Below are 23327 nucleotides of genomic sequence, written 5' to 3'. Positions count from 1 at the left end.
TTTTGTCTGCGATATCCGGTGCTTGTCGTAGGTAGCACTCTGAGGAGTATTGATGAAGAGGCACTCTACAATAGCCTTATTTATTTTTTTATTTTTTCCTTGCCAGATCGTGCTCTTTCTTTCTTTCTTTCTTTCTTTCTTTCTTTCTTTCTTTCTTTCTTTCTTTCTTTCTTTCTTTCTTTCTTTCTTTCTTTCTTTCTTTCTTTCTTTCTTTCTTTCTTTCTTTCTTTCTTTCTTTCTTTCTTTCTTTCTTTCTTTCTTTCTTTCTTTCTTTCTTTCTTTCTTTCTTTCTTTCTTTCTTTCTTTCTTTCTTTCTTTCTTTCTTTCTTTCTTTCTTTCTTTCTTTCTTTCTTTCTTTCTTTCTTTCTTTCTTTCTTTCTTTCTTTCTTTCTTTCTTTCTTTCTTTCTTTCTTTCTTTCTTTCTTTCTTTCTTTCTTTCTTTCTTTCTTTCTTTCTTTCTTTCTGAAAAAAAAAATATTCTCATCAGAAAACATACTACTGTATACATACTGTGAGCTAGTTAAATACTGAAAACGCTAAATCCATTAAACCCAAACTGTGCAAGAGGCTTCCTTTTAAAGTTGATTTATATTTTGGATGCGGGTTTTTTTTTTTTTCCCCTCCCTAAATACACTAAACAGCTGATCTCCTCCTGCCTCCTTATAGCAGGACAATTCCCTTACTGACCGTGTCTGCGAAATGTCTTAAAGTTGCTGAGAACAGTTTCGGCCGGAGTGATAATGCAAATAGGGAAGCCGCAAGCCCTTCCTTCGTTACAATGGCCCTCTGTTCAGTAGGGGGTGAAATGTCATTGTTACCATGGGAAGATTGCATTTAGGCAGTGGTTTCCCTTTGTACTATAGACACAGAGTTTGCAAGGAAGATTTAGATTATTTTCTAGTCTATGCTATGCAGATCATTGCTGTGTAGTCCTATAGCGCCACCCTGTGGCCTCATGAGAAGCGGATTGTAGATCACTGATTCCTGGAAATCTTGTTTTTTTTCTAATATTGTGCTGCAATATCCCCCACAGGCGGGAGACGTACGATTTTGACGACGACACTGACAGTTTAACGTGGGAAGAAAACGAGGATACTCTGTTGCTGTGGGAAGATTTCAGCAACTGTAACCCACCCGCAGAGCTCCAGGGAGAGGCAAGTTCTACGCAGACCTCCGTGTCGCCCATCTTGTATCTCAACACCGCAGCTGCGCCCGCATTTTGATGCACGAGTCTGTACAGTCATCATTGAGTCCCTCTTTTTTTCACTCTTGCAGGAAGAAAGCTTGGGCAGTCTGATTCAGGAGACTGAAACGTTCCTGAAAACACGGGACAAGGAGTACCAGGAAACCATTGGCCAGATCGAGGTGAGGCCTGAGCGGTGCAGCCATGCCGGATTAGATTTTAGTAGTGATACAAGGATGCTCTATTTAAGGACGTCACGCTGTACAGTGTAATCTAGGATTATGCTACAATACATCTAACACTTCACGTTTCATTTTGGTTTTCTCATGCAACACAACACTGGAGGAAAAAGTCCTAGTTCTGTTGCATGTTCCGATGGTGGGGTGTAAAGACGCACAAATCTGTATTTCTTTGCAGCAGCGGATCAGAGGAGGCGGCAGGAGGTGCCTCTTTGCAGCAGCGGATCAGAGGAGGCGGCAGGAGGTGCCGTTTATATGCATAAAACTCCTCCGACCGCATGAGCATATTGTTGCACAGCTGCGGCGTAGAAAGCCGCTGCAGCTGTGCCGTACCATCCGTCTCTGAATCCGGCCCAAATTTGGGATCTTTATTGCTAGTCTAGTGGAAATAAATACTTGTATATTATTGTGTGTTATATGCGATCAGTAAATGCACATCCCTAATCTGAGCGCCTCTTTTGTGACGTAGCTGGAGCTGGCGACCGCGAAAAGCGACATGAACCGACATCTCCACGAGTATATGGAAATGTGCAGCATGAAGCGGGGTCTGGATGTGCAGATGGAAACCTGCAGGCGGCTTATAAAGGGATCGGCTGGAAGGTGAGGGACAGATTCCGCCATCACTGTGGGGAGCTTGGGAAGGGAGGCTCTTATCTTGGAAACGAGAGGAGTCTGGGACGGGGTGGGGGTGACGCAGAAGGGAAGCCTCCAATGTTTAAACGCTGTTACTTTTTGTCTACAGCAGAAATTCTCCGTCCACCAGTTCCGTAGCCAGCAGCGACTCGGGGAACTCGGATGAGATGCAGGAAGAGTTTGAGAAGGACGGCGACGGAGACAGCGCCATCAGCTGATGAACGGCACCTGTCCGGTGCTGCATGAACATTTAGGAACAGGAGCACGTGGACAAAGCAGAGACTTTGGAGGATTCACAAAACGCCCTCCAGACCTCCACCCCCTTATTTGGTGCTGTAAATGTCTATTCTTCTACAGAAAACCCTGGAAATAGAAGTCTTGAAAACAAAACAGAAAAGACAAAGTGCTGTTTCACATGTGCCTTCCCCACTCAGAGCCACCTGGAATTATTCTGGTTTAATACGTATGACTGGTGTACAGCGTGGTAGAGCGCTCTCGCAGGCCGCGTCCAGCAGAGGCAGCCTATCGGGCCACTGGAAAGCGATGACATCACTCAGGCGCTGCGTTCCCAGGGACCTGATTGGCTGCTTTCTCCTGGATAGTTATACAGCCTGGCTGCTCCCGTTGTGTATGTACTTTATATCAGGCTGGTAGTCACCGTTGTGGTGTGTAGTGTAAGGAAACATAAGAACCTGACAAGTGATTATAGGGTACGTATGTTTATATAGGAGAATCATTCCGCCCCGCATGGCACATGTGGCACAGCAGCTGGAGCAGGGGGCTCTGTGAACGGCACTATATGTAGGGACAATATGCAATACGTTTGCCTTATTTTAGAACGGTTACTTCCCAGTGTGGGAGGAGAGTGGTTGGACAGTGCATGACGCGGCGGGTTGTTTGCGGATGCGGTCACTCAGTGGTTTTGCTTCTGTAGAGTTTGGCGTGGGTGCTGACACACTTTGAGTTGAATAGATCAGCAGGAGTTTATTTCTGGGTAACACTAAGGTTATAGGTTGATGCAAATTAATTGTAAAGCTCACCTGCATGTTTCTTAAGCGCCCATATTTATCTGTTGCGTTTGCAGCTTTCCTGATCGCGCCCTTTTAAACAAACAAAAAAGTCCTCTTTAACCAAAATGAGGCCTTAGTAAAATTGCTCGGCTTAACTTCTGTTTAGAACCTTTTTGCAGAATTGGTAACCTTGCTAGAATCCCTGGTTTGTCCACTCCTCAGAAGCCAAAATTGGCCCGTCGTCCAAGACGAACACAGACTGGACAAGCTGTAAACTCGTTCAGATGCACTTATTAAAACCAGGGAAGTTGCCCAAATGTCTGTTACCGTGCCCATAGAGGGTAGAGATGGATTATTAATGCTCTGTAACTGGATGCTCCGTAGACCCGTTTTATAAAGTATTAAAGGGAGTTCTGAGTGTGCACAGAATAGCTCCGCGCTGTCTATGCCAGCCAGAGTGTTCTGTAGCTCACCCCCGGCCGTGTCATGCACATCTGACAGCTGCTCGGTGTGACGCTGTATCCTATGTGATATTACTGGGAAGTGGGTGGTAATAATATACTGCTATATGTTGCTGTCTTATGGGTTCTGACTTTGAAGCCATTTCTGTATATAAAGAACTTTTGCTTTTTTTTTTTTTTTTTTTTAAATTTATCATACCTTGGTGGCCTTCTGACCGGTTTTATTAGATTTCCTCTTTTTTATTCGTTTTGCAGAGATTAGATTTTTCTCATCCTCCTTAAAGCCAAAGCGGAGCTCCCGTTCCCTGTGTATGGGGGAGGAGCCACGTGATGCTGTGCGACATTCAGCTGCACCAGGTTTTGTACGAACTGCTTCCAAGCTACATGGGGCTAGGAATTATTATTATAATAAAAAAAAATTCTGGCACTGGATTAATTTGGCATAAAGGAATTTTAGAATGCCATGATTATATTATAATGGCTCGGTCATAAACTTTACTACATTCCCAATAAATGACAGCTGTCCGCTTCATAGATTACAAATCAAGCGTCCTTAAACGGCCATACAGATTGGATCCGACAAATGTGGAAGCAGTTCAGAACAAAGGGGGTCATTCCGAGTTGATAGCTCGCTAGCAGTTTTTAGCAGCTGTGCAAACGCTATGCCGCCGCCCACTGGGAGTGTATTTTAGCTTAGCAGAAGTACGAACGAATGTATCGCAGAGCGGCTACAAATTTTTTTTTTTTTGTGTAGTTTCAAAGTAGCTCAAAACCTACTCAGCGCTTGCGATCACTTCAGACTATTCAGTTCCGGATTTGACGTCACAAACCCGCCCAGCCACGCCTGCGTTTTTCCGCACACTCCCTGAAAACGGTCAGTTACCACCCAGAAACGCCCCCTTCCTGTCACTCTGCGGCTACCAGTGCGACTGAAATGCATCGCTAGACCCTGTGCAAAACTACATCGTTCGTTGTGCCTGTACGTCGCGCACTGAGAACTGCCGCTTTTTAGCCTGATCGCTGCGAACAAATTCAGCTAGCAATCAACTCTGAATGACCCCCAAAACCACATGCACATTTTGCGCTGCACTTTTTCTTTCCTAGTGCCCCCTCTAGTGGTGAAGGGTGTAACTAACACTTGCCTAATTGCTGTAGCTCAGACACCTATGTAGATATATTGCCTTTTCTAGCCGTCGTGGGTCACAGATGTACCAAATACCTTCTGGGTTGCAAGTCATTTGAGAAAATGCTGCAGATCTTTCTCTTCTGTATCAGCAGACTGTAAATACTTCTTTTGTATCAGAATAGACGTGTCATATTGACATCATTTTTTTTACATGAATACTGTAAGGACTGTTTTTTATTATACTTTTATAGATGGGTGGGGTCAGAGTTTGTTTGCCTTGACTATTGCAAAGGACACAATGGTGGACGTGTGTATTGGGAAGGTAACTAGGACAAGCTTAACCCCCGATGTTCTATTCTATGTGCTTTTTGGATTACTTCCGAGAGCCACGGAGATCATTTTCTATAGTCGTGTGAAGGGGGAAGTATCCCGGTCACTGGGGAATTTATAGACATACTGGTGGCTTGGAGCTATATACAGCACACTATGTGTGGGGGATTGTACATATAAGGATCAGTGGTGGGTGGTGGTCGGTATATCTCGTGCATGAGAGCTGTACAAACATGTTGGTGTTGCCGCGTACTGGAAGAATTGAATGTACAAATAAAACGACAGGTGATAAAGAATATTATGGGGTGCAGGGGGACTTCTCGGTAAGCTTAATTGTAATCTATTTATAAAGCAAATAGTGTATATTCTATTTTTGTGAACAAAACTTTTTGAAAATCTAAAAAAAAAAAAGCTACAAAATAATTTGTTTTTGTGTTTTTCTAAATGAGTTCAGTTCAGTTCTCCATTCAGTATTCTAACCGTATCGAACTGACCAATAGAAATTCGTCCTGAATTAGGTCTGGGAAGAGCAGGACTTCCTAAGTCGCTGAGGGGCCTTCTCCATCTGACGGAGCAATGGTAGACTATGAATGCCAGGTCTTATTTTAGCTGTGCAAACTCTGGGGACTTATTTGCGTGGCCGTTAGTTGAGACGGCTGCATGACGTGCAGAATCCGGTCATATTTCTGGCTGCGCTCCATACGTGTAATGAAAAGTATAGACTTGCATTACATTTACAAATGATTTAGGACAAATACCTTTTTCACCCTCGAAAGCACTGATTTATTCTTAAGAATACTAATATACACCTCCTAAGTCCTGCCTGACCTGGCGGTTTTCACCATGTAATTTACTGTACACCAGCGCCGCCCCATATAGCGGTTGTATCCGAAGCGTAAATGTGAAAACTTTGCATCGTCTGTGACCAATGTCCTTTATTTTTTGCAACGAAGTATTTGTAGACTGACACTGGAGAATGTAAGATCTGTCCCTGGGAGCAGCGGCTCCTGTCACAATGTGTATGGTTCCCATTAAGCTGTCCTCAGACCATGTCTTGTGTAGAAGTTTGGATATGTATATTTTGCAATGACCGTTTCTGTAAGAGGCTGCCTCATTCTGGGTTTGCACCTACTGCACAGCAGGGGGCAGTACGAATTAAGCTATTACCCTGGGTAGCACTGGGCAGCCATCTTTAAATGTCCCTTTTATCCTATAGGAATTTATCCAACCAGCCATGAATTGACTCTTGCAATAACTGTTTTGTTTCCGGAGTTGGCATCAATGTGGCAGAACGAGGGGTTAGAGACATTTATCCCCGGATTACAGTACATTCCTCTGAGAAGACCACGTGAAGACATTATTTATTGTGGATGTATGGGTGATGTGTAAATGCCCCATTCAATGGCGGTTCCCTTTACCAGGAGGGAACAGCACTTAAAGCCAAATGGTCTATTTTGTCTCCGTTTTGCTTTTTTCTATGTCTCCTATGTTACGTTGTGGGGATTGGGGATTTTGTACAGGAACTGTCTTATTACCATGTAACCCCTTTTTTATATTGTGTTCTTTCAGTTTATTATTTGCCTTTCTTTTACCCTACCGGTATTTGTTTCCTCTACAATAGTCACACAACTATTTTGTCTGCATACATATGGCAGATTCCTGACTGACTGGTTTCCCCCAGAGGGGCCACAGGCCATTGCGGAGCGATGCATTGCTGTCCCCCCTCACGGGCAATGATAATAGGATTTGGCACTTTTTACCTCTTGGTAACAAAATTCAATAAACACCAACATTCTGAAAATGGCATCTGCTTGTCTTTTTATTCTTACTGGGCTGAAAGGAGGAATTGAAGGTTATACTCTACAGCACGTCACAATGATGGGAAAAGCCAGCCGTACAGGGGTACTGTCATGTCTTGGCTTGTTCCTGCTCACCACCGTCACATAATACACATTGCTTTACGACGGGACACCAGAACCGCAGGAAGTGCTGACCACACATTGGGTGCAAGGCTCATTTTTTAATGCTACACACATCCTGTAGCATAGAGGCCTACCTTTAGGATTTGTCAGCACAGGAACACACAACTTTGGAAGCCAAGAACGTCTTTGGTAGAGTGGAGAAGGAGAACAGGACAGATTTAAGTGTCCAAAACCACTTGTAGGACCTGAAGATGACTGTGACTGAGCCCTGTTACAGTGGTAGTGCCGACTTAATATTCTCTTGTTCTAGAAACCCTCCAGTTATATAATATCAGTAATGCCTAGCTGATCCCTACGGATGTCCTGTCCCCCTTTCGTTTTTTTTTTTTTTCCTGTGGTGGCCGAGGTCTGTTGCAAGGTCAAAAACTGGGGTGTAAAATGGTCTTTTCATGCAAGGCCATTTTAGCAAGGTCACGCCCCCTCATCTATTTTTTTTTTTTTTTTTTTAAATGTGTAGGGGGGTTGTTTAATGCTCGCACTGGGAGCCAAGTTGTCTAGAACCATCCCTGAATATAACCAGAATGATCAGCGCTGTGGCACACTGGGAATTGCTGTATTTAAGCACATTTTAGTGACCTCTACGCAATAGAGAAAGTAGTCTAGTGACCTGTATACAATACAGACATCATCCTAGTAACGGCTATGGAATACAGAGTACTCTAGGTGATCACCACACTGTGAACATGGGAGATCTCTCCGAGGTATGATATCTGGGTAATGAGAAACTAGTCCTGGTTTGCAACCCAGCTAATGAAAGCAAACATGCAGAGTGGAACATGGTTTCTGCTAGGTTTCCTAAACAGAAATACCCCTAACATCCCTTACACGGCTATATATCCATCCCAACAGAGGGGCAGATGGGAAATGCATAGTCCAGGATAGCTTTCTAGGAGAGCCATCTGCAGGAGAGTCATATTCCAGTAACCGCCTGGAGCTGCAGCTGCTGGGACCATGCATGGGAAAGGAATGACAGCTCCGACACATGTAGCTCCTGCTATAACAATTGCCTATAATGATAGCAAATTCAGCTTCTCCAAGCGTTCCAAAGGCCATCCCACCCAAATGCACTCTTTTTCCACACTGCAGAGTCCCTTGTGTTACACATATAGACCCACACCTGTTCCACAGGGAATGTCGGTGAGACGTTGGATGAATAGGACAGTGTCTATCTCTAAAATACAAAATTTAGCTCCAAAATGTTCCAACTGCAGCAGCGACGAGAAAACACGAAGTTGTCCAGCGAGATTGCTTGGCTATGTACCTGCGTCATAGGATTCATATGGTTGAACAGCCTTGCAGAAATATAGCATCTGTTCTAGGATAAAAATACAGGTGAGGACGGGCCGCATCAGGGGTCATAAGTTTCTCCTCATGACGACTTTTCTTGTTCTATAAACAGTGGCTCCATGAGCCCAGCGCTGGCCAGGTTCTCCAGGAACCAGAGGTGAAGGCACTAGGAGCAAGTCCATGTTTCACACAAGGTTTTATTCTAGGTCAGGGGTTCTCAAACTCGGTCCTCAGGACCCCACACAGTGCATGTTTTGCAGGTAACCCAGCAAGTGCACAGGTGTATTAATTACTCACAGACACATTTTAAAAGGTCCCCAGGTGGAGCTAATTATTTCACTTGCGATTCTGTGAGGAGACCTGCAAAACATGCACTGTGTGGGGTCCTGAGGACCGAGTTTGAGAACCTGTGTCCTAAAATGTACAGGAAATCATATAAAATGAACAAATTGTTTTCCTCCAACCCTGTATATATCCTTAGCTGGCCCGATCATTACTCTGACTACACTGATGTGTAGGGGGCCAGCCAGCAGAGGGCATGCTGTACTCAGAGAAAGGTTCCCGCTGGGGCTACGAACAGTACATGAAATGTACATTAGAACATGTCTCACCACCTAGACCAGGCATTCCCAACCGCGGTCCTCAAGGCACACCAACAGTGCAGGTTTTAGTGATATCCAGGCTTCAGCACAGATGGTTTAATCAAAATAACTTAGGTACTAATTAATCACCTGTGTTCAAGCCTGGCTATCACTAAAACCAGGACTGTTAGTGTGCCTTGAGGACCGCGGTTGGGAAACACTGACCTAGACAGTCATTGATAAGATAAAGTCTATTTGTCCATTAACAGTGAAAGGGATGCAAGGAAAAAAAGGAGTAAACATAGAATACACCAAAGGTCTATAGCAAGCAGGGGCGGACTGGGAACGAAAAGTGGACCTGGAAAATTTAGTAGAAGTGGCCTCAGATGGGCAGCACCAGATAAAGGGAGAGGCGCAGGAGATTCTGTACCCTGGGCCCCTCTCTGTCTGTGGGCCCCCCAGCTGGAACACACTGTCCTCACTAGCTCTTCCTCTTGTGCAGCAGCAGAATCAGGCAGCTAGATTGTTGGCAGGGCAGTATGCAGTGCAGACAGAGACACAGGATTATTAGGTTTCATGAGTTACCGACTGAGCTTCCCGACCAGAGGGAATGTGTATTTTAAGGTTGTTTCATTGTAAGATAACGTTATAAAATAGTTTAATATACACAATCTATACATCCCAACATGACCCATTCCAGGGGGGACAAAATGCTATCTGGAATTCCCTCTTCATTTATTATTACAATCACCTGTGCTGAAACACCTTTCTTATCGCTTAAATCATTCAACACAGGTGATGCCAATCATATATTAAGGGGGAAGTTCAGGTAGAGAGCATTTTGTCCTTCCTGGAATGTGCCACGTTAGGAGGTATGCACAATCTAATGTACATTCTCCTATTCCCTTCCTATCCCCCCCTCCTTCCCTCGGGCCCCCCAAGGCTTAATCCGGCCCTGCAGGGGTGTTTGGCGTGGCGTGCCCCTTCAGCCATGGTAGCAGCACCCATACCTCTAATGTCTAGCATCAAGGGGAAAGTTAAAAGGAAATAAAATGAAACCATTAGAGGCACATCATATGATTACACTTTTAAAATGAGGGAAACTATGTAATTCTTTCTAAAATATATTTTCTCTAACGTCCTAGTGGATGCTGGGGACTCCGTCAGGACCATGGGGAATAGCGGCTCCGCAGGAGACAGGGCACAAAAGCAAGCTTTTAGGATCACATGGTGTGTACTGGCTCCTCCCCCTATGACCCTCCTCCAAGCCTCAGTTAGGTTTTTGTGCCCGGCCGAGAAGGGTGCAATCTAGGTGGCTCTCTTAAAGAGTTGCTTAGAAAAAGTTTTTAGGTTCTTTATTTTCAGTGAGTCCTGCTGGCAACAGGCTCACTGCATCGAGGGACTTAGGGGAGAGATTTTCAACTCACCTGCGTGCAGGATGGATTGGATTCTTAGGCTACTGGACATAGCTCCAGAGGGAGTCGGAACACAGGGCTCGCCCTGGGGTTCGTCCCGGGGCCGCGCCGCCGACCCCCCTTGCAGATGCTGAAGATGAAGAGGTCCGGAACCAGGCGGCAGAAGACTCTCAGTCTTCATCAGGTAGCGCACAGCACTGCAGCTGTGCGCCATTGTTGTCAGCACACTTCACACAGCGGTCACGGAGGGTGCAGGGCGCTGGGGGGGGGGCGCCCTGGGCAGCAATGTATAATACCTGTATGGCGAAAAATACATCACATATAGCCCTTGAGGCTATATGGATGTATTTAACCCCTGCCAGATATCTAAAACTCTGGAGAAGAAGCCCGCCGAAAAGGGGGCGGGGCCTATTCTCCTCGGCACACAGCGCCATTTTCCCTCACAGAAAGGCTGGAGGGAAGGCTCCCATGATCTCCCCTGCACTGCACTACAGAAACAGGGTTAAAACAGAGAGGGGGGGCACTGATTTGGCGATATGTATATATATTAAAATGCTATAAAAGGAACACTTATATAAAGGTTGTCCCTGGATAATTATAGCGTTTTGGTGTGTGCTGGCAAACTCTCCCTCTGTCTCCCCAAAGGGCTAGTGGGTCCTGTCCTCTATCAGAGCATTCCCTATGTGTGTGCTGTATGTCGGTACGTGTGTGTCGACATGTATGAGGAAAATATTGGTGAGGAGGCGGAGCAAATTGCCTGTAATGGTGATGTCACTCTCTAGGGAGTCGACACCGGAATGGATGGCTTATTTATGGAAATTACGTGACAATGTCAACACGCTGCAAGCCGGTTGACGACATGAGAGGGCCGGCGAACAAATTAGTATCTGTCCAGGCGTCTCAAACACCGTCAGGGGCTGTAAAATGCCCATTTACCTCAGTCGGTCGACACAGACCCAGACACGGACACTGATTTCAGTGTCGACGGTGAAGAAACAAACGTATTTTCTTTTAGGGCCACACGTTAAGGGCAATGAAGGAGGTGTTACATATTTCTGATACTCCAAGTACCACAAAAAAGGGTATTATGTGTGAGGTGAAAAAACTACCTGTAGTTTTTCCTGAATCAGATAAATTAAATGAAGTGTGTGATGATGCGTGGGTTTCCCCCGATAGAAAATTATTGGCGGTATACCCTTTCCCGCCAGAAGTTAAGGCGCGGTGGGAAACACCCCTCAGGGTGGATAAGGCGCTCACACGCTTATCAGAACAAGTGGCGGTACCATCTACGGATAGGGCCGTACTTAAGGAGCCAGCTGATAGGAGGCTGAAAAATATCCTAAAAAGTATACACACACATGCTGGTGTTATACTGCGACCAGCGATCGCCTCAGCCTGGATGTGCAGAGCTGAGGTGGCTTGGTCGGATTCCCTGACTAAAAATATTGATACCTTTGACAGGGACAGTATTTTATTGACTATAGAGCATTTAAAGGATGCATTTCTATATATGCGAGATGCGCAGAGGGATATTTGCACTCTGGCATCAAGAGTAAATGCGATGTCCATATCTGCAAGAAGATGTTTATGGACACGACAGTGGTCAGGTGATGCAGATTCCAAACGGCACAAAGATGTATTGCCGTATAAAGGGGAGGAGTTATTTGGGGTCGGTCCATGGGACCTGGTGGCCAGGGCAACTGCTGGAAAATCCACCGTTTTTTACCCTAAGTCACATCTCTGCAGAAAAAGACACCGTCTTTTCAGCCTCAGTCCTTTCGTCCCTATAAGAGTCATATCTGCCCAGGGATAGAGGAAAGGGAAGAAGACTGCAGCAGGCAGCCCATTCCCAGGAACAGAAGCCCTCCACCGCTTCTACCAAGTTCTCAGCATGACGCTGGGACCGTACAGGACCCCTGGATCCTACAAGTAGTATCCAAGGGGTACAGATTGGAATGTCGAGAGGTTTCCCCCCTCGCAGGTTCCTGTAGTCTGCTGTACCAATGTCTCCTTCCGACAGGGAGGCAGTATTGAAAACAACTCACAAGCTGTATTCCCAGCAGGTGATAATAAAATTACCCCTCCGACAACAAGGAAAGGGGTATTACTCCACACTATATGGTGGTACTGAAGGCTAGGTGAGACCTATTCTAAATCTGAAAAATTTGAACACTTGCAAGGGTTCAAATCCAGATGGAGTCACTCAGAGCAGTGATAGCAAAGAACAAGGGGACTATATGGTGTCCCGGGACATCAGGGATGCTTACCTCCATGTCCCAAAATTTGCCTTTTCTCACCAAGGGTACCTCAGGTTCGTGGTACAGAACTGTCACTATCAGTTTCAAGACGATGCCGTTGGATTGTCCAAGGCACCCCGGGTCCTTACCAAGGTAATGACCGAAAGGAGGATTCGTCTTCAAAGAAAATGGACGACCTCCTGATAAGAACAAGGTCCAGAGAACAGTTGGAGGTCGGAGTAGCACTATCTCAAGTAGTTCTACGACAGCACGGGTGGATTCTAAATATTCCAAAACCGCAGTTGTTCCGACGACACGTCTGCTGGTCCTAGGGATGATTCTGGACACAGTCCAGGAAAAGGTGTTTCTCCCAGAGGAGAAAGCCAGGGAGTTATCCGAGCTAATCGGGATCCTCCTAAAACCAGGAAAAGTGTCAGTGCATCATTGCACAAGAGTCCTGGTAAAAATGGTGGCTTATTACGAAGCGCTTCCATTCGGCAGATTTCACGCAAGAACTCTTCAGTGGGATCTGCTGGACAAATGGTCCGGATCGCATCTTCAGATGCATCAGCGGATAACCCTATATCCAAGGACAAGGGTGTCTCTCCTGTGGTGATTACAGAGTGCTCATCTTCTAGAGGGCCGCAGATTCGGCATTCAGGATTGGATGCTGGTGACCACGGAGGCCAGCCTGAGAGGCTGGGGAGCAGTCACACAAGGAGTGTGATCAAGTCTGGAGAATTCTCTCCACATAAATATACTGGAGCTAAGAGCAAATTTATAATGCTCTAAGCTTAGCAAGACCTCTGCTTCAAGGTCAGCCGGTATTGATCCAGTGGGATAACATCACGGCAGTCGCCCACGTAAACAGAAAGGGCGGCACAAGAAGCAGGAGGGCAGTGGCAAAACTGCAAGGATTTTTCGCTAGGCGGAAAATCATGTGATAGCACTGTCAGCAGTGTTCATTCCGGGAGTGGACGACTGGGAAGCAGACTTCCTCAGCAGGCACGACCTCCACCCGGGAGAGTGGGAACTTCATCGGGAAGTTTTCCGCATGATTGTGAACCGTTGGGAAAGACCAAAGGTGGACATGATGGCGTCCCGCCCGAACAAAAAATGGGACAGGTATTGCGCCAGGTCACGAGACCTTCAGGCGATAGCTGTGGACGTCCTGGTAACACCGTGGGTGTAACAGTCGGTGTATGTGTTCCCTCCTCTGCTTCTCATAACCAAGGTATTGAGAATTATAAGACATAGAGGAGTAAAAACTATACTCGTGGCTCCGGATTGGCCAAGAGGGACTTGGTAACCGGAACTTCAAGAGATGCTCACAGAGGACTATTGGCCTCGGGAGCTAAGAAGGGATTTGCTTTCAGCAAGTACCATGTCTGTTCCAAGAGGAACCGTGGCATCGGCCTTTAAGAAAGGACCTGCTCCAGCAGGGACCTTGTCTGTTCCAAGACTTACCGCGACTGCGTTTGACGGCTTGGCGGTTTGAACGCCGGATCCTAAGGGAAAAGGCATTCCGGAAGAGGTCATACCTACCCTGGTCAAAGCCAGGAAGGAGGTGACCGCACAACGTTATCACCACATGTGGTAAAAATATGTTGCGTGGGTGAGGCCAGAAAGGCCCCACGAAAAAATTTCAACTAGGTCGATTTCTGCACTTCCTGCAAACAGGAGTGTCTATGAGCCTCAAATTGGGGTCCATTAAGGTTCAAGTTTCGGCCCTATAGATTTTCTTCCAGAAAGAATTGGCTTCAGTTCCTGAAGTCCAGACGTTTGTCAAGGGAGTATTGCATATACAGCCCTTGTGTGCCTCCAGTGGCACCGTGGGATCTCAACGTAGTGTTGGGATTCCTCAAATCATATTGGTTTGAACCACTCAAATCTGTGGATTTGAAATATCTCACATGGAAAGTGACCATGCTGTTGGCCCTGGCCTCGGCCAGGCGATTGTCAAAATTGGCGGCTTTGTCTTACAAAAGCCCATATTTGATTTTCCATTCGGACAGGGCAGAACTGCGGACTCGTCCCCAGTTTCTTCCTAAGGTGGTGTCAGCGTTTCACCTGAAACAACCTATTGTGGTGCCTGCGGCTACTAGGGACTTGGAGGACTCCAAGTTGCTAGACGTGGTCAGGGCCCTGAAAATATATATATATATATATATATAATTCCAGGACGGCTGGAGTCAGAAAGTCTGACTTGCTGTTTATATTGTAGGCACCCAAAAAGCTGGGTGCTCCTGCTTCTAAGCAGACTATTGCTCGTTGGATTTGTAGTACAATTCAGCTTGCACATTCTGTGGCAGGCCTGCCACAGCCAAAATCTGTAAATGCCCATTCCACAAGGAAGGTGGGCTCATCTTGGGCGGCTGCCCGAGGGGTCTCGGCTTTACAACTTTGCCGAGCAGCTACTTGGTCAGGGGAAAACACGTTTGCAAAATTCTACAAATTTGATACCCTGGCTGAGGAGGACCTGGAGTTCTCTCATTCGGTGCTGCAGAGTCATCCGCACTCTCCCGCCCGTTTGGGAGCTTTGGTATAATCCCCATGGTCCTAACGGAGTCCCCAGCATCCACTAGGACGTTAGAGAAAATAAGATTTTACTTACCGATAAATCTATTTCTCATAGTCCGTAGTGGATGCTGGGCGCCCATCCCAAGTGCGGATTGTCTGCATTACTTGTACATAGTTATTGTTACAAAAAATCGGGTTATTATTGTTGTGAGCCATCTTTTTTAGAGGCTACTTCATTGTTATCATACTGTTAACTGGGTTCAAATCACAAGTTATACGGTGTGATTGGTGTGGCTGGTATGAGTCTTACCCGGGATTCAAGATCCTTCCTTATTGTGTACGCTCGTCCGGGCACAGTACCTAACTGAGGCTTGGAGGAGGGTCATAGGGGGAGGAGCCAGTACACACCATGTGATCCTAAAAGCTTGCTTTTGTGCCCTGTCTCCTGCGGAGCCGCTATTCCCCATGGTCCTGACGGAGTCCCCAGCATCCACTACGGACTATGAGAAATAGATTTATCGGTAAGTAAAATCTTATTTTTTCACTTTTTACTGTACATCAACCTTAAGAAAAAGTAATTTTCATATTTGCAGATTTATTCACAGTTAGGGCCTAATTCTGAGTTGATCGCAGCAGCAACTTTGTTAGCAAATGGGCAAAACCATGTGCAGTGCAGGTGGGGCAGATGTAACATGTGCAGAGAGAGTTAGATTTGGGTGGTGTGTGTTTTAACTGAAATCTACATTGCCGTGTAAAAATAAAGCAGCCAGTATTTACCCTGCACAGAAACAATATAACCCACCCAAATCTAACTCTCTCTGCACATGTTACATCTGCCCCCCCTGCAGTGCACATGGTTTTACCCAATTGCTAACAAATTTGCAGCAGCGATCAGGTCTGAATTAGGCCTTTATGACTATATATGAGGCCACACGTCACCAAACAAAACAGGCCCCACATGAACATCAGCCAACCAGGAATCTTCCCAGCGAGCCCTATGACCAAACCACAGCTGATGGCAAGATACCGTATAGAGTCCCCCTCTGATCACATTCACCAATGTTTCTGCTGAACAATCAATATATTGCGACGGAGTAAATGTTATACTATAGCAGCAGCTGCATTCGGGGACAATGATCCTGTGTTAAGGCTCGAAGAGGACGGGTGGAAGGAAGCTAAACTCTGGGTGACAGAGGCCAGTAATTGATGTTGTTCATTACAAATGCACACCGGTGCCAGTTCTGGTGGAAGAGGAGACCAACAACAGGACATCATCGATCTGGAGGAGAAATGCATTAATACACCACAACATTCTGCACCAACAAAGGCAGTTACAGAGAGAAGTGATGCAAATTACAACATATCTCCATGAGGGCTAGCTGAGCACCACCAAGCAGATCCTTCCACAGACGCTGGACCCTGGTGAGGGGCTTTGTGATGAAAGTGTCGGTGAAGCCACATTGACTATTAACTACACTAGTGCGCTGTAAGAGGATGCAGATTATTTTCTGTAGCTAGTGTACCTAGAACACAGGTTCTCAAACTCGGTCCTCAGGACCCCACACGGTGCATGTTTTGCAGGTCTCCTCACAGAATCACAAGTGAAGTAATTAGCTCCACCTGTGGACCTTTTAAAATGTGTTAGTGAGTAATTAATACACCTGCGCACCTGCTGGGTTACCTGCAAAACATGCACTGTATGGGGTCCTGAGGACCGAGTTTGAGAACCCCTGCTCTAACATATGGTATGAATGGTCCCTATCACCATTAGCAATGGGACTCGTTGAGTAAAAAACATCTTGCTTTTATTCTGCGACCAACAGGAGTGTAACAGACCTAGTCCCGTTCTCTGGCTGTTCTGGGTGGAGCCCAGTATCTCCAAGCTCCGCCCTTTGCCAGCTACGATGCAGGGCCTGGCCCATGGTGAGTGACCAGTGGTAATCAGCAGAAGACAATTAGGAGGCGAGTCAGCAGCATGTCTAAGCATACGCAGCAGAAAGCAGTAGCAGGTGCTGGGGGTGGAAAATCATCAGTTCCAGGTGATGGCAGCAAAATATCTGCCCACTGCGCAGTGGGTGGAGTCGTTACTGACGGTAAGAGGGAATCCCCTACTAGCCCGGGTCCCATGAGACCTAAATAAATCTGTGATCGCTTGGTGCAGGCAGTGAGGTTTAATGATCAGGTGCAGATTGGGGGATTACTGTAATTGTGTTTTTCACAAGTTTATTCCATCATATGATGAACCCAACTCTGGACTGTAAAACCAAGTGATTACCTTACCCTGTATACAGAGGGGGAGGGGACAACCAGGAATAATTAGCATATATGATCAGTATACCGTGCAGGTAATGTGTATACAGTGGGGTGGGTGGGGATACTCTGTGTATATGATCAGTATACAGGGCAGGTAATGTGTATACAGTGGGGTGGGTGGGGATACTCGGTGTATATGATCAGTATACAGGGCAGGTAATGTGTATACAGTGGGGTGTGTGGGGATACTCGGCGTATATGATCAGTATACAGGGCAGGTAATGTGTATACAGTTGCGTGGGTGGGGATACTCGGTGTATATGATAAGTATACAGGGCAGGGAACGTGTATACAGTGGGGTGGGCGGGGATACTCGGCGTATATGATCAGTATACGGGGCAGGTAATGTGTATACAGTGGGATGGACGGGGATACTCGGCGTATATGATCAGTATACAGTGCAGGTAATGTGTATACAGTGAGGTGGGTGGGGATACTCGGTGTATATGATCAGTATACAGGGCAGGTAATGTGTATACAGTGGGGTGGGCGGGGATACTCAGCGTATATGATCAGTATACAGGGCAGGGAACGTGTATACAGTGGGGTGGGCGATGATACTCGGTGTATATGATCAGTATACAGGTAATGTGTATACAGTGGGATGGACGGGGATACTCGGCGTATATGATCAGTATACAGGGCAGGTAATGTGTATACAGTGAGGTGGGTGGGGATACTCGGTGTATATGATCAGTATACAGGGCAGGTAATGTGTATACAGAGGGGTGGGTGGGGATACTCGGTTTATATGATCAGTATACAGGGCAGGTAATGTGTATACAGTGGGGTGGGCGGGGATACTCGTGTATATGATCAGTATACAGGGCAGGTAATGTGTATACAGTGGGGTGGGTGGGGATACTCGGCGTATATGATCAGTATACAGGGCAGGTAATGTGTATACAGTGGGGTCGGTGGGGATACTCGGTGTATATGATCAGTATACAGGGCAGGTAATGTGTATACAGTGGGGTGGGCGGGGATACTCGGTGTATATGATCAGTATATAGGGCAGGTAATGTGTATACAGTGGGGTGGGTGGGGATACTCGGTGTATATGATCAGTATACAGGGCAGGTAATGTGTATACAGTGGGTGAGGATACTCAGCCTATATGATCAGTATACGGTGCAGGTAATGTGTATACACTGGGGTGGGTGGGGATACTCAATGTATGTGTTCAGTATACAGGGCAGGTAATGTTTATACAGTGGGGCCGGGATACTCGGTGTATATGATCAGTATACAGGGCAGGTAATGTGTATACAGTGGGGTGGGCGTGGACACTCGGTGTATATGATCAGTATACAGGGCAGGTAATGTGTATACAGTGGGGCGGGTGGGGATACTCGGTCTATATGTTCAGTATACAGGGCAGGTAATGTGTATACAGTGGGGTGGGGATACTCGGCCTATATGATCAGTATACAGAGCTGGCAATGTGTATACAGTGGGGTGGGCGGGGATACTCGGTGTATATGATCAGTATACCGTGCAGGTAATGTGTATACAGTGGGGTGGGTGGGGATACTCAGCCTATATGATCAGTATACAGGGCAGGTAATGTGTATACAGTGGGGTGGGTGGGGATATTCGGTGTATATGATCAGTATACAGGGCAGGTAATGTGTATACAGTGGGGTGGGTGGGAATACTGGGTGCATATGATCAGTATACAGGGCATGTAATGTGTATACAGTGGGGTGGGTGGGAATACTGGGTGTATATGATCAGTATACAGGGCAGGTAATGTGTATACAGTGGGGTGGGTGGGAATACTGGGTGCATATGATCAGTATACAGGGCAGGTAATGTGTATACAGTGGGGTGGGTGGGAATACTGGGTGTATATGATCAGTATACAGTGGGCTGGGTGGAGATACTGGGTGTATATGATCAGTATACAGGGCAGGCAATGTGTATACAGTGGGGTGGGCGGGGATACTGTATACAGGGCAGGTAATGTGTATACAATGGGGTGCGCGGGGATACTCAGTGTATATGATCAGTATACAGGGCAGGTAATGTGTATACAGTGGGGTGGTCGGGGATACTCGGTGTATATGATCAGTATACAGGGCAGGTAATGTGTATACAGTGGGGTGGGCGGGGATACTGTATACAGGGCAGGTAATGTGTATACAGTGGGGTGGGTGGGGATACTCGGTGTATATGATCAGTATACATGGCAGGTAATGTGTATACAGTGGGGTGGGGGGATACTGGGTGTATATGATCAGTATACAGGGCAGGTAATGTGTATACAGTGGGGTGGGGGGATACTGGGTGTATATGATCAGTATACAGGGCAGGTAATGTGTATACAGTGGGGTGGGGGGATACTGGGTGTATATGATCAGTATACAGGGCAGGTAATGTGTATACAGTGGGGTGGGTGGGGATACTCGGTGTATATGATCAGTATACAGGGCAGGTAATGTGTATACAGTGGGGTGTGTGGGGATACTCGGCGTATATGATCAGTATACAGGGCAGGTAATGTGTATACAGTTGCGTGGGTGGGGATACTCGGTGTATATGATAAGTATACAGGGCAGGGAACGTGTATACAGTGGGGTGGGCGGGGATACTCGGCGTATATGATCAGTATACGGGGCAGGTAATGTGTATACAGTGGGATGGACGGGGATACTCGGCGTATATGATCAGTATACAGTGCAGGTAATGTGTATACAGTGAGGTGGGTGGGGATACTCGGTGTATATGATCAGTATACAGGGCAGGTAATGTGTATACAGTGGGGTGGGCGGGGATACTCAGCGTATATGATCAGTATACAGGGCAGGGAACGTGTATACAGTGGGGTGGGCGATGATACTCGGTGTATATGATCAGTATACAGGTAATGTGTATACAGTGGGATGGACGGGGATACTCGGCGTATATGATCAGTATACAGGGCAGGTAATGTGTATACAGTGAGGTGGGTGGGGATACTCGGTGTATATGATCAGTATACAGGGCAGGTAATGTGTATACAGTGGGGTGGGCGGGGATACTCGTGTATATGATCAGTATACAGGGCAGGTAATGTGTATACAGTGGGGTGGGTGGGGATACTCGGCGTATATGATCAGTATACAGGGCAGGTAATGTGTATACAGTGGGGTCGGTGGGGATACTCGGTGTATATGATCAGTATACAGGGCAGGTAATGTGTATACAGTGGGGTGGGCGGGGATACTCGGTGTATATAATCAGTATATAGGGCAGGTAATGTGTATACAGTGGGGTGGGTGGGGATACTCGGTGTATATGATCAGTATACAGGGCAGGTAATGTGTATACAGTGGGTGAGGATACTCAGCCTATATGATCAGTATACGGTGCAGGTAATGTGTATACACTGGGGTGGGTGGGGATACTCAATGTATGTGTTCAGTATACAGGGCAGGTAATGTTTATACAGTGGGGCCGGGATACTCGGTGTATATGATCAGTATACAGGGCAGGTAATGTGTATACAGTGGGGTGGGCGTGGACACTCGGTGTATATGATCAGTATACAGGGCAGGTAATGTGTATACAGTGGGGCGGGTGGGGATACTCGGTCTATATGTTCAGTATACAGGGCAGGTAATGTGTATACAGTGGGGTGGGGATACTCGGCCTATATGATCAGTATACAGAGCTGGCAATGTGTATACAGTGGGGTGGGCGGGGATACTCAGTGTATATGATCAGTATACCGTGCAGGTAATGTGTATACAGTGGGGTGGGTGGGGATACTCAGCCTATATGATCAGTATACAGGGCAGGTAATGTGTATACAGTGGGGTGGGTGGGGATATTCGGTGTATATGATCAGTATACAGGGCAGGTAATGTGTATACAGTGGGGTGGGTGGGAATACTGGGTGCATATGATCAGTATACAGGGCAGGTAATGTGTATACAGTGGGGTGGGTGGGAATACTGGGTGTATATGATCAGTATACAGGGCAGGTAATGTGTATACAGTGGGGTGGGTGGGAATACTGGGTGCATATGATCAGTATACAGGGCAGGTAATGTGTATACAGTGGGGTGGGTGGGAATACTGGGTGTATATGATCAGTATACAGTGGGCTGGGTGGAGATACTGGGTGTATATGATCAGTATACAGGGCAGGCAATGTGTATACAGTGGGGTGGGCGGGGATACTGTATACAGGGCAGGTAATGTGTATACAATGGGGTGCGCGGGGATACTCGGTGTATATGATCAGTATACAGGGCAGGTAATGTGTATACAGTGGGGTGGGCGGGGATACTCGGTGTATATGATCAGTATACAGGGCAGGTAATGTGTATACAGTGGGGTGGGCGGGGATACTGTATACAGGGCAGGTAATGTGTATACAGTGGGGTGGGTGGGGATACTCGGTGTATATGATCAGTATACATGGCAGGTAATGTGTATACAGTGGGGTGGGGGGATACTGGGTGTATATGATCAGTATACAGGGCAGGTAATGTGTATACAGTGGGGTGGGGGGATACTGGGTGTATATGATCAGTATACAGGGCAGGTAATGTGTATACAGTGGGGTGGGGGGGATACTGGGTGTATATGATCAGTATACAGGGCAGGTAATGTGTATACAGTGGGGTGGGCGGGGATACTGGGTGTATATGATCAGTATACAGTGGGGTGGGTGGGGATACTGGGTCTATATGGTCAGTATACAGTGGGGTGGGCGGGGATACTGGGTGTATATGATCAGTATACAGTGGGGTGGGCGGGGATACTGGGTGTATATGGTCAGTATACAGTGGGCTGGGCGGGGATACTCGGTGTATATGATCAGTATAGAGGGCAGGCAATGTGTATACAGTGGGGTGGGTGGGGATACTCGGTGTATATGATCAGTATACAGGGCAGGTAATGTGTATACAGTGGGGCGGGGATACTCGGTGTATATGATCAGTATACAGGGCAGGTAATGTGTATACAGTGGGGTGGGGGGGGGGGATACTCGGTGTATATGATCAGTATACAGGGCAGGTAATGTGTATACAGTGGGGTGGGCGGGGATACTCTGTGTTTATGATCAGTATACAGGGCAGGAAATGTGTATACAGTGGGGTGGGGAAGGATACTCGGTGTATATGATCAGTATACAGGGCAGGTAATGTGTATACAGTGGGGTGGGCGGGAATACTCTGCGTATATGATCAGTATACGGGCAGGTAACGTGTATACAGTGGGGTGGGTGATGATACTCGGTGTATATGATCAGTATACAGGTAATGTGTATACAGTAGGATGGACGGGGATACTCGGCGTATATGATCAGTATACAGGGCAGGTAATGTGTATACAGTGAGGTGGGTGGGGAAACTCGGTGTATATGATCAGTATACAGGGCAGGTAATGTGTATACAGTGGGGTGGGTGGGGATACTCGGTGTATATGATCAGTATACAGGGCAGGTAATGTGTATACAGTGGGGTTGGCGGGGATACTCGGTGTATATGATCAGTATACAGGGCAGGTAATGTGTATACAGTGGGGTGGGTGGGGATACTCGGTGTATATGATCAGTATACAGGGCAGGTAATGTGTATACAGTGGGGTGGGTGGGGATACTCGGTGTATATGATCAGTACACAGGGCAGGTAATGTGTATACAGTGGGGTGGGTGGGGATACTTGGTGTATATGATCAGTATACAGGGCAGGTAATGTGTATACAGTGGGTGAGGATACTCAGCCTATATGATAAGTATACGGTGCAGGTAATGTGTATACACTGGGGTGGGTGGGGATACTCGATGTATGTGATCAGTATACAGGGCAGGTAATGTGTATACAGTGGGGCGGGTGGGGATACTCGGTGTATATGTTCAGTATACAGGGCAGGTAATGTATATACAGTGGGGCGGGGATACTCAGTGTATATGATCAGTATACAGGGCAGGTAATGTGTATACAGTGGGGTGGGCGTGGACACTAGGGATGTGCACTTGAAATTTTTCGGTTCCGCGGCCGTGTTTTGGGTTCGA

The 23327-nt window shown here is 46.7% G+C and overlaps 1 protein-coding gene across 3 annotated transcripts in view; it reads left to right on the top strand.

The window, feature by feature from the left end:
• IFFO2 (intermediate filament family orphan 2) overlaps positions 1-6788 on the top strand; it is a 56665-nt gene extending 49877 nt beyond the window's left edge. For 2 of the 3 annotated variants that reach the window (XM_063942128.1, XM_063942126.1), the window contains 4 exons: positions 1034-1154; positions 1276-1365; positions 1892-2022; positions 2165-6788. In XM_063942128.1, the coding sequence (XP_063798198.1) occupies positions 1034-1154; positions 1276-1365; positions 1892-2022; positions 2165-2273 (451 nt within the window). In that variant the 3' untranslated portion in view covers positions 2274-6788. The remainder of the gene's footprint in view (positions 1-1033; positions 1155-1275; positions 1366-1891; positions 2023-2164) is intronic. The other variant, XM_063942127.1, reaches the window with a different exon arrangement.
• Positions 6789-23327: the final 16539 nt, after the last annotated feature.

This window comes from Pseudophryne corroboree, chromosome 10 (genome assembly GCF_028390025.1).
Source record: "Pseudophryne corroboree isolate aPseCor3 chromosome 10, aPseCor3.hap2, whole genome shotgun sequence".
Lineage (NCBI taxonomy): Eukaryota > Metazoa > Chordata > Amphibia > Anura > Myobatrachidae > Pseudophryne > Pseudophryne corroboree.
The sequence above is the reverse complement of the archived record's forward strand: the minus strand, read 5'-3'. Positions and strand labels throughout refer to the sequence as shown.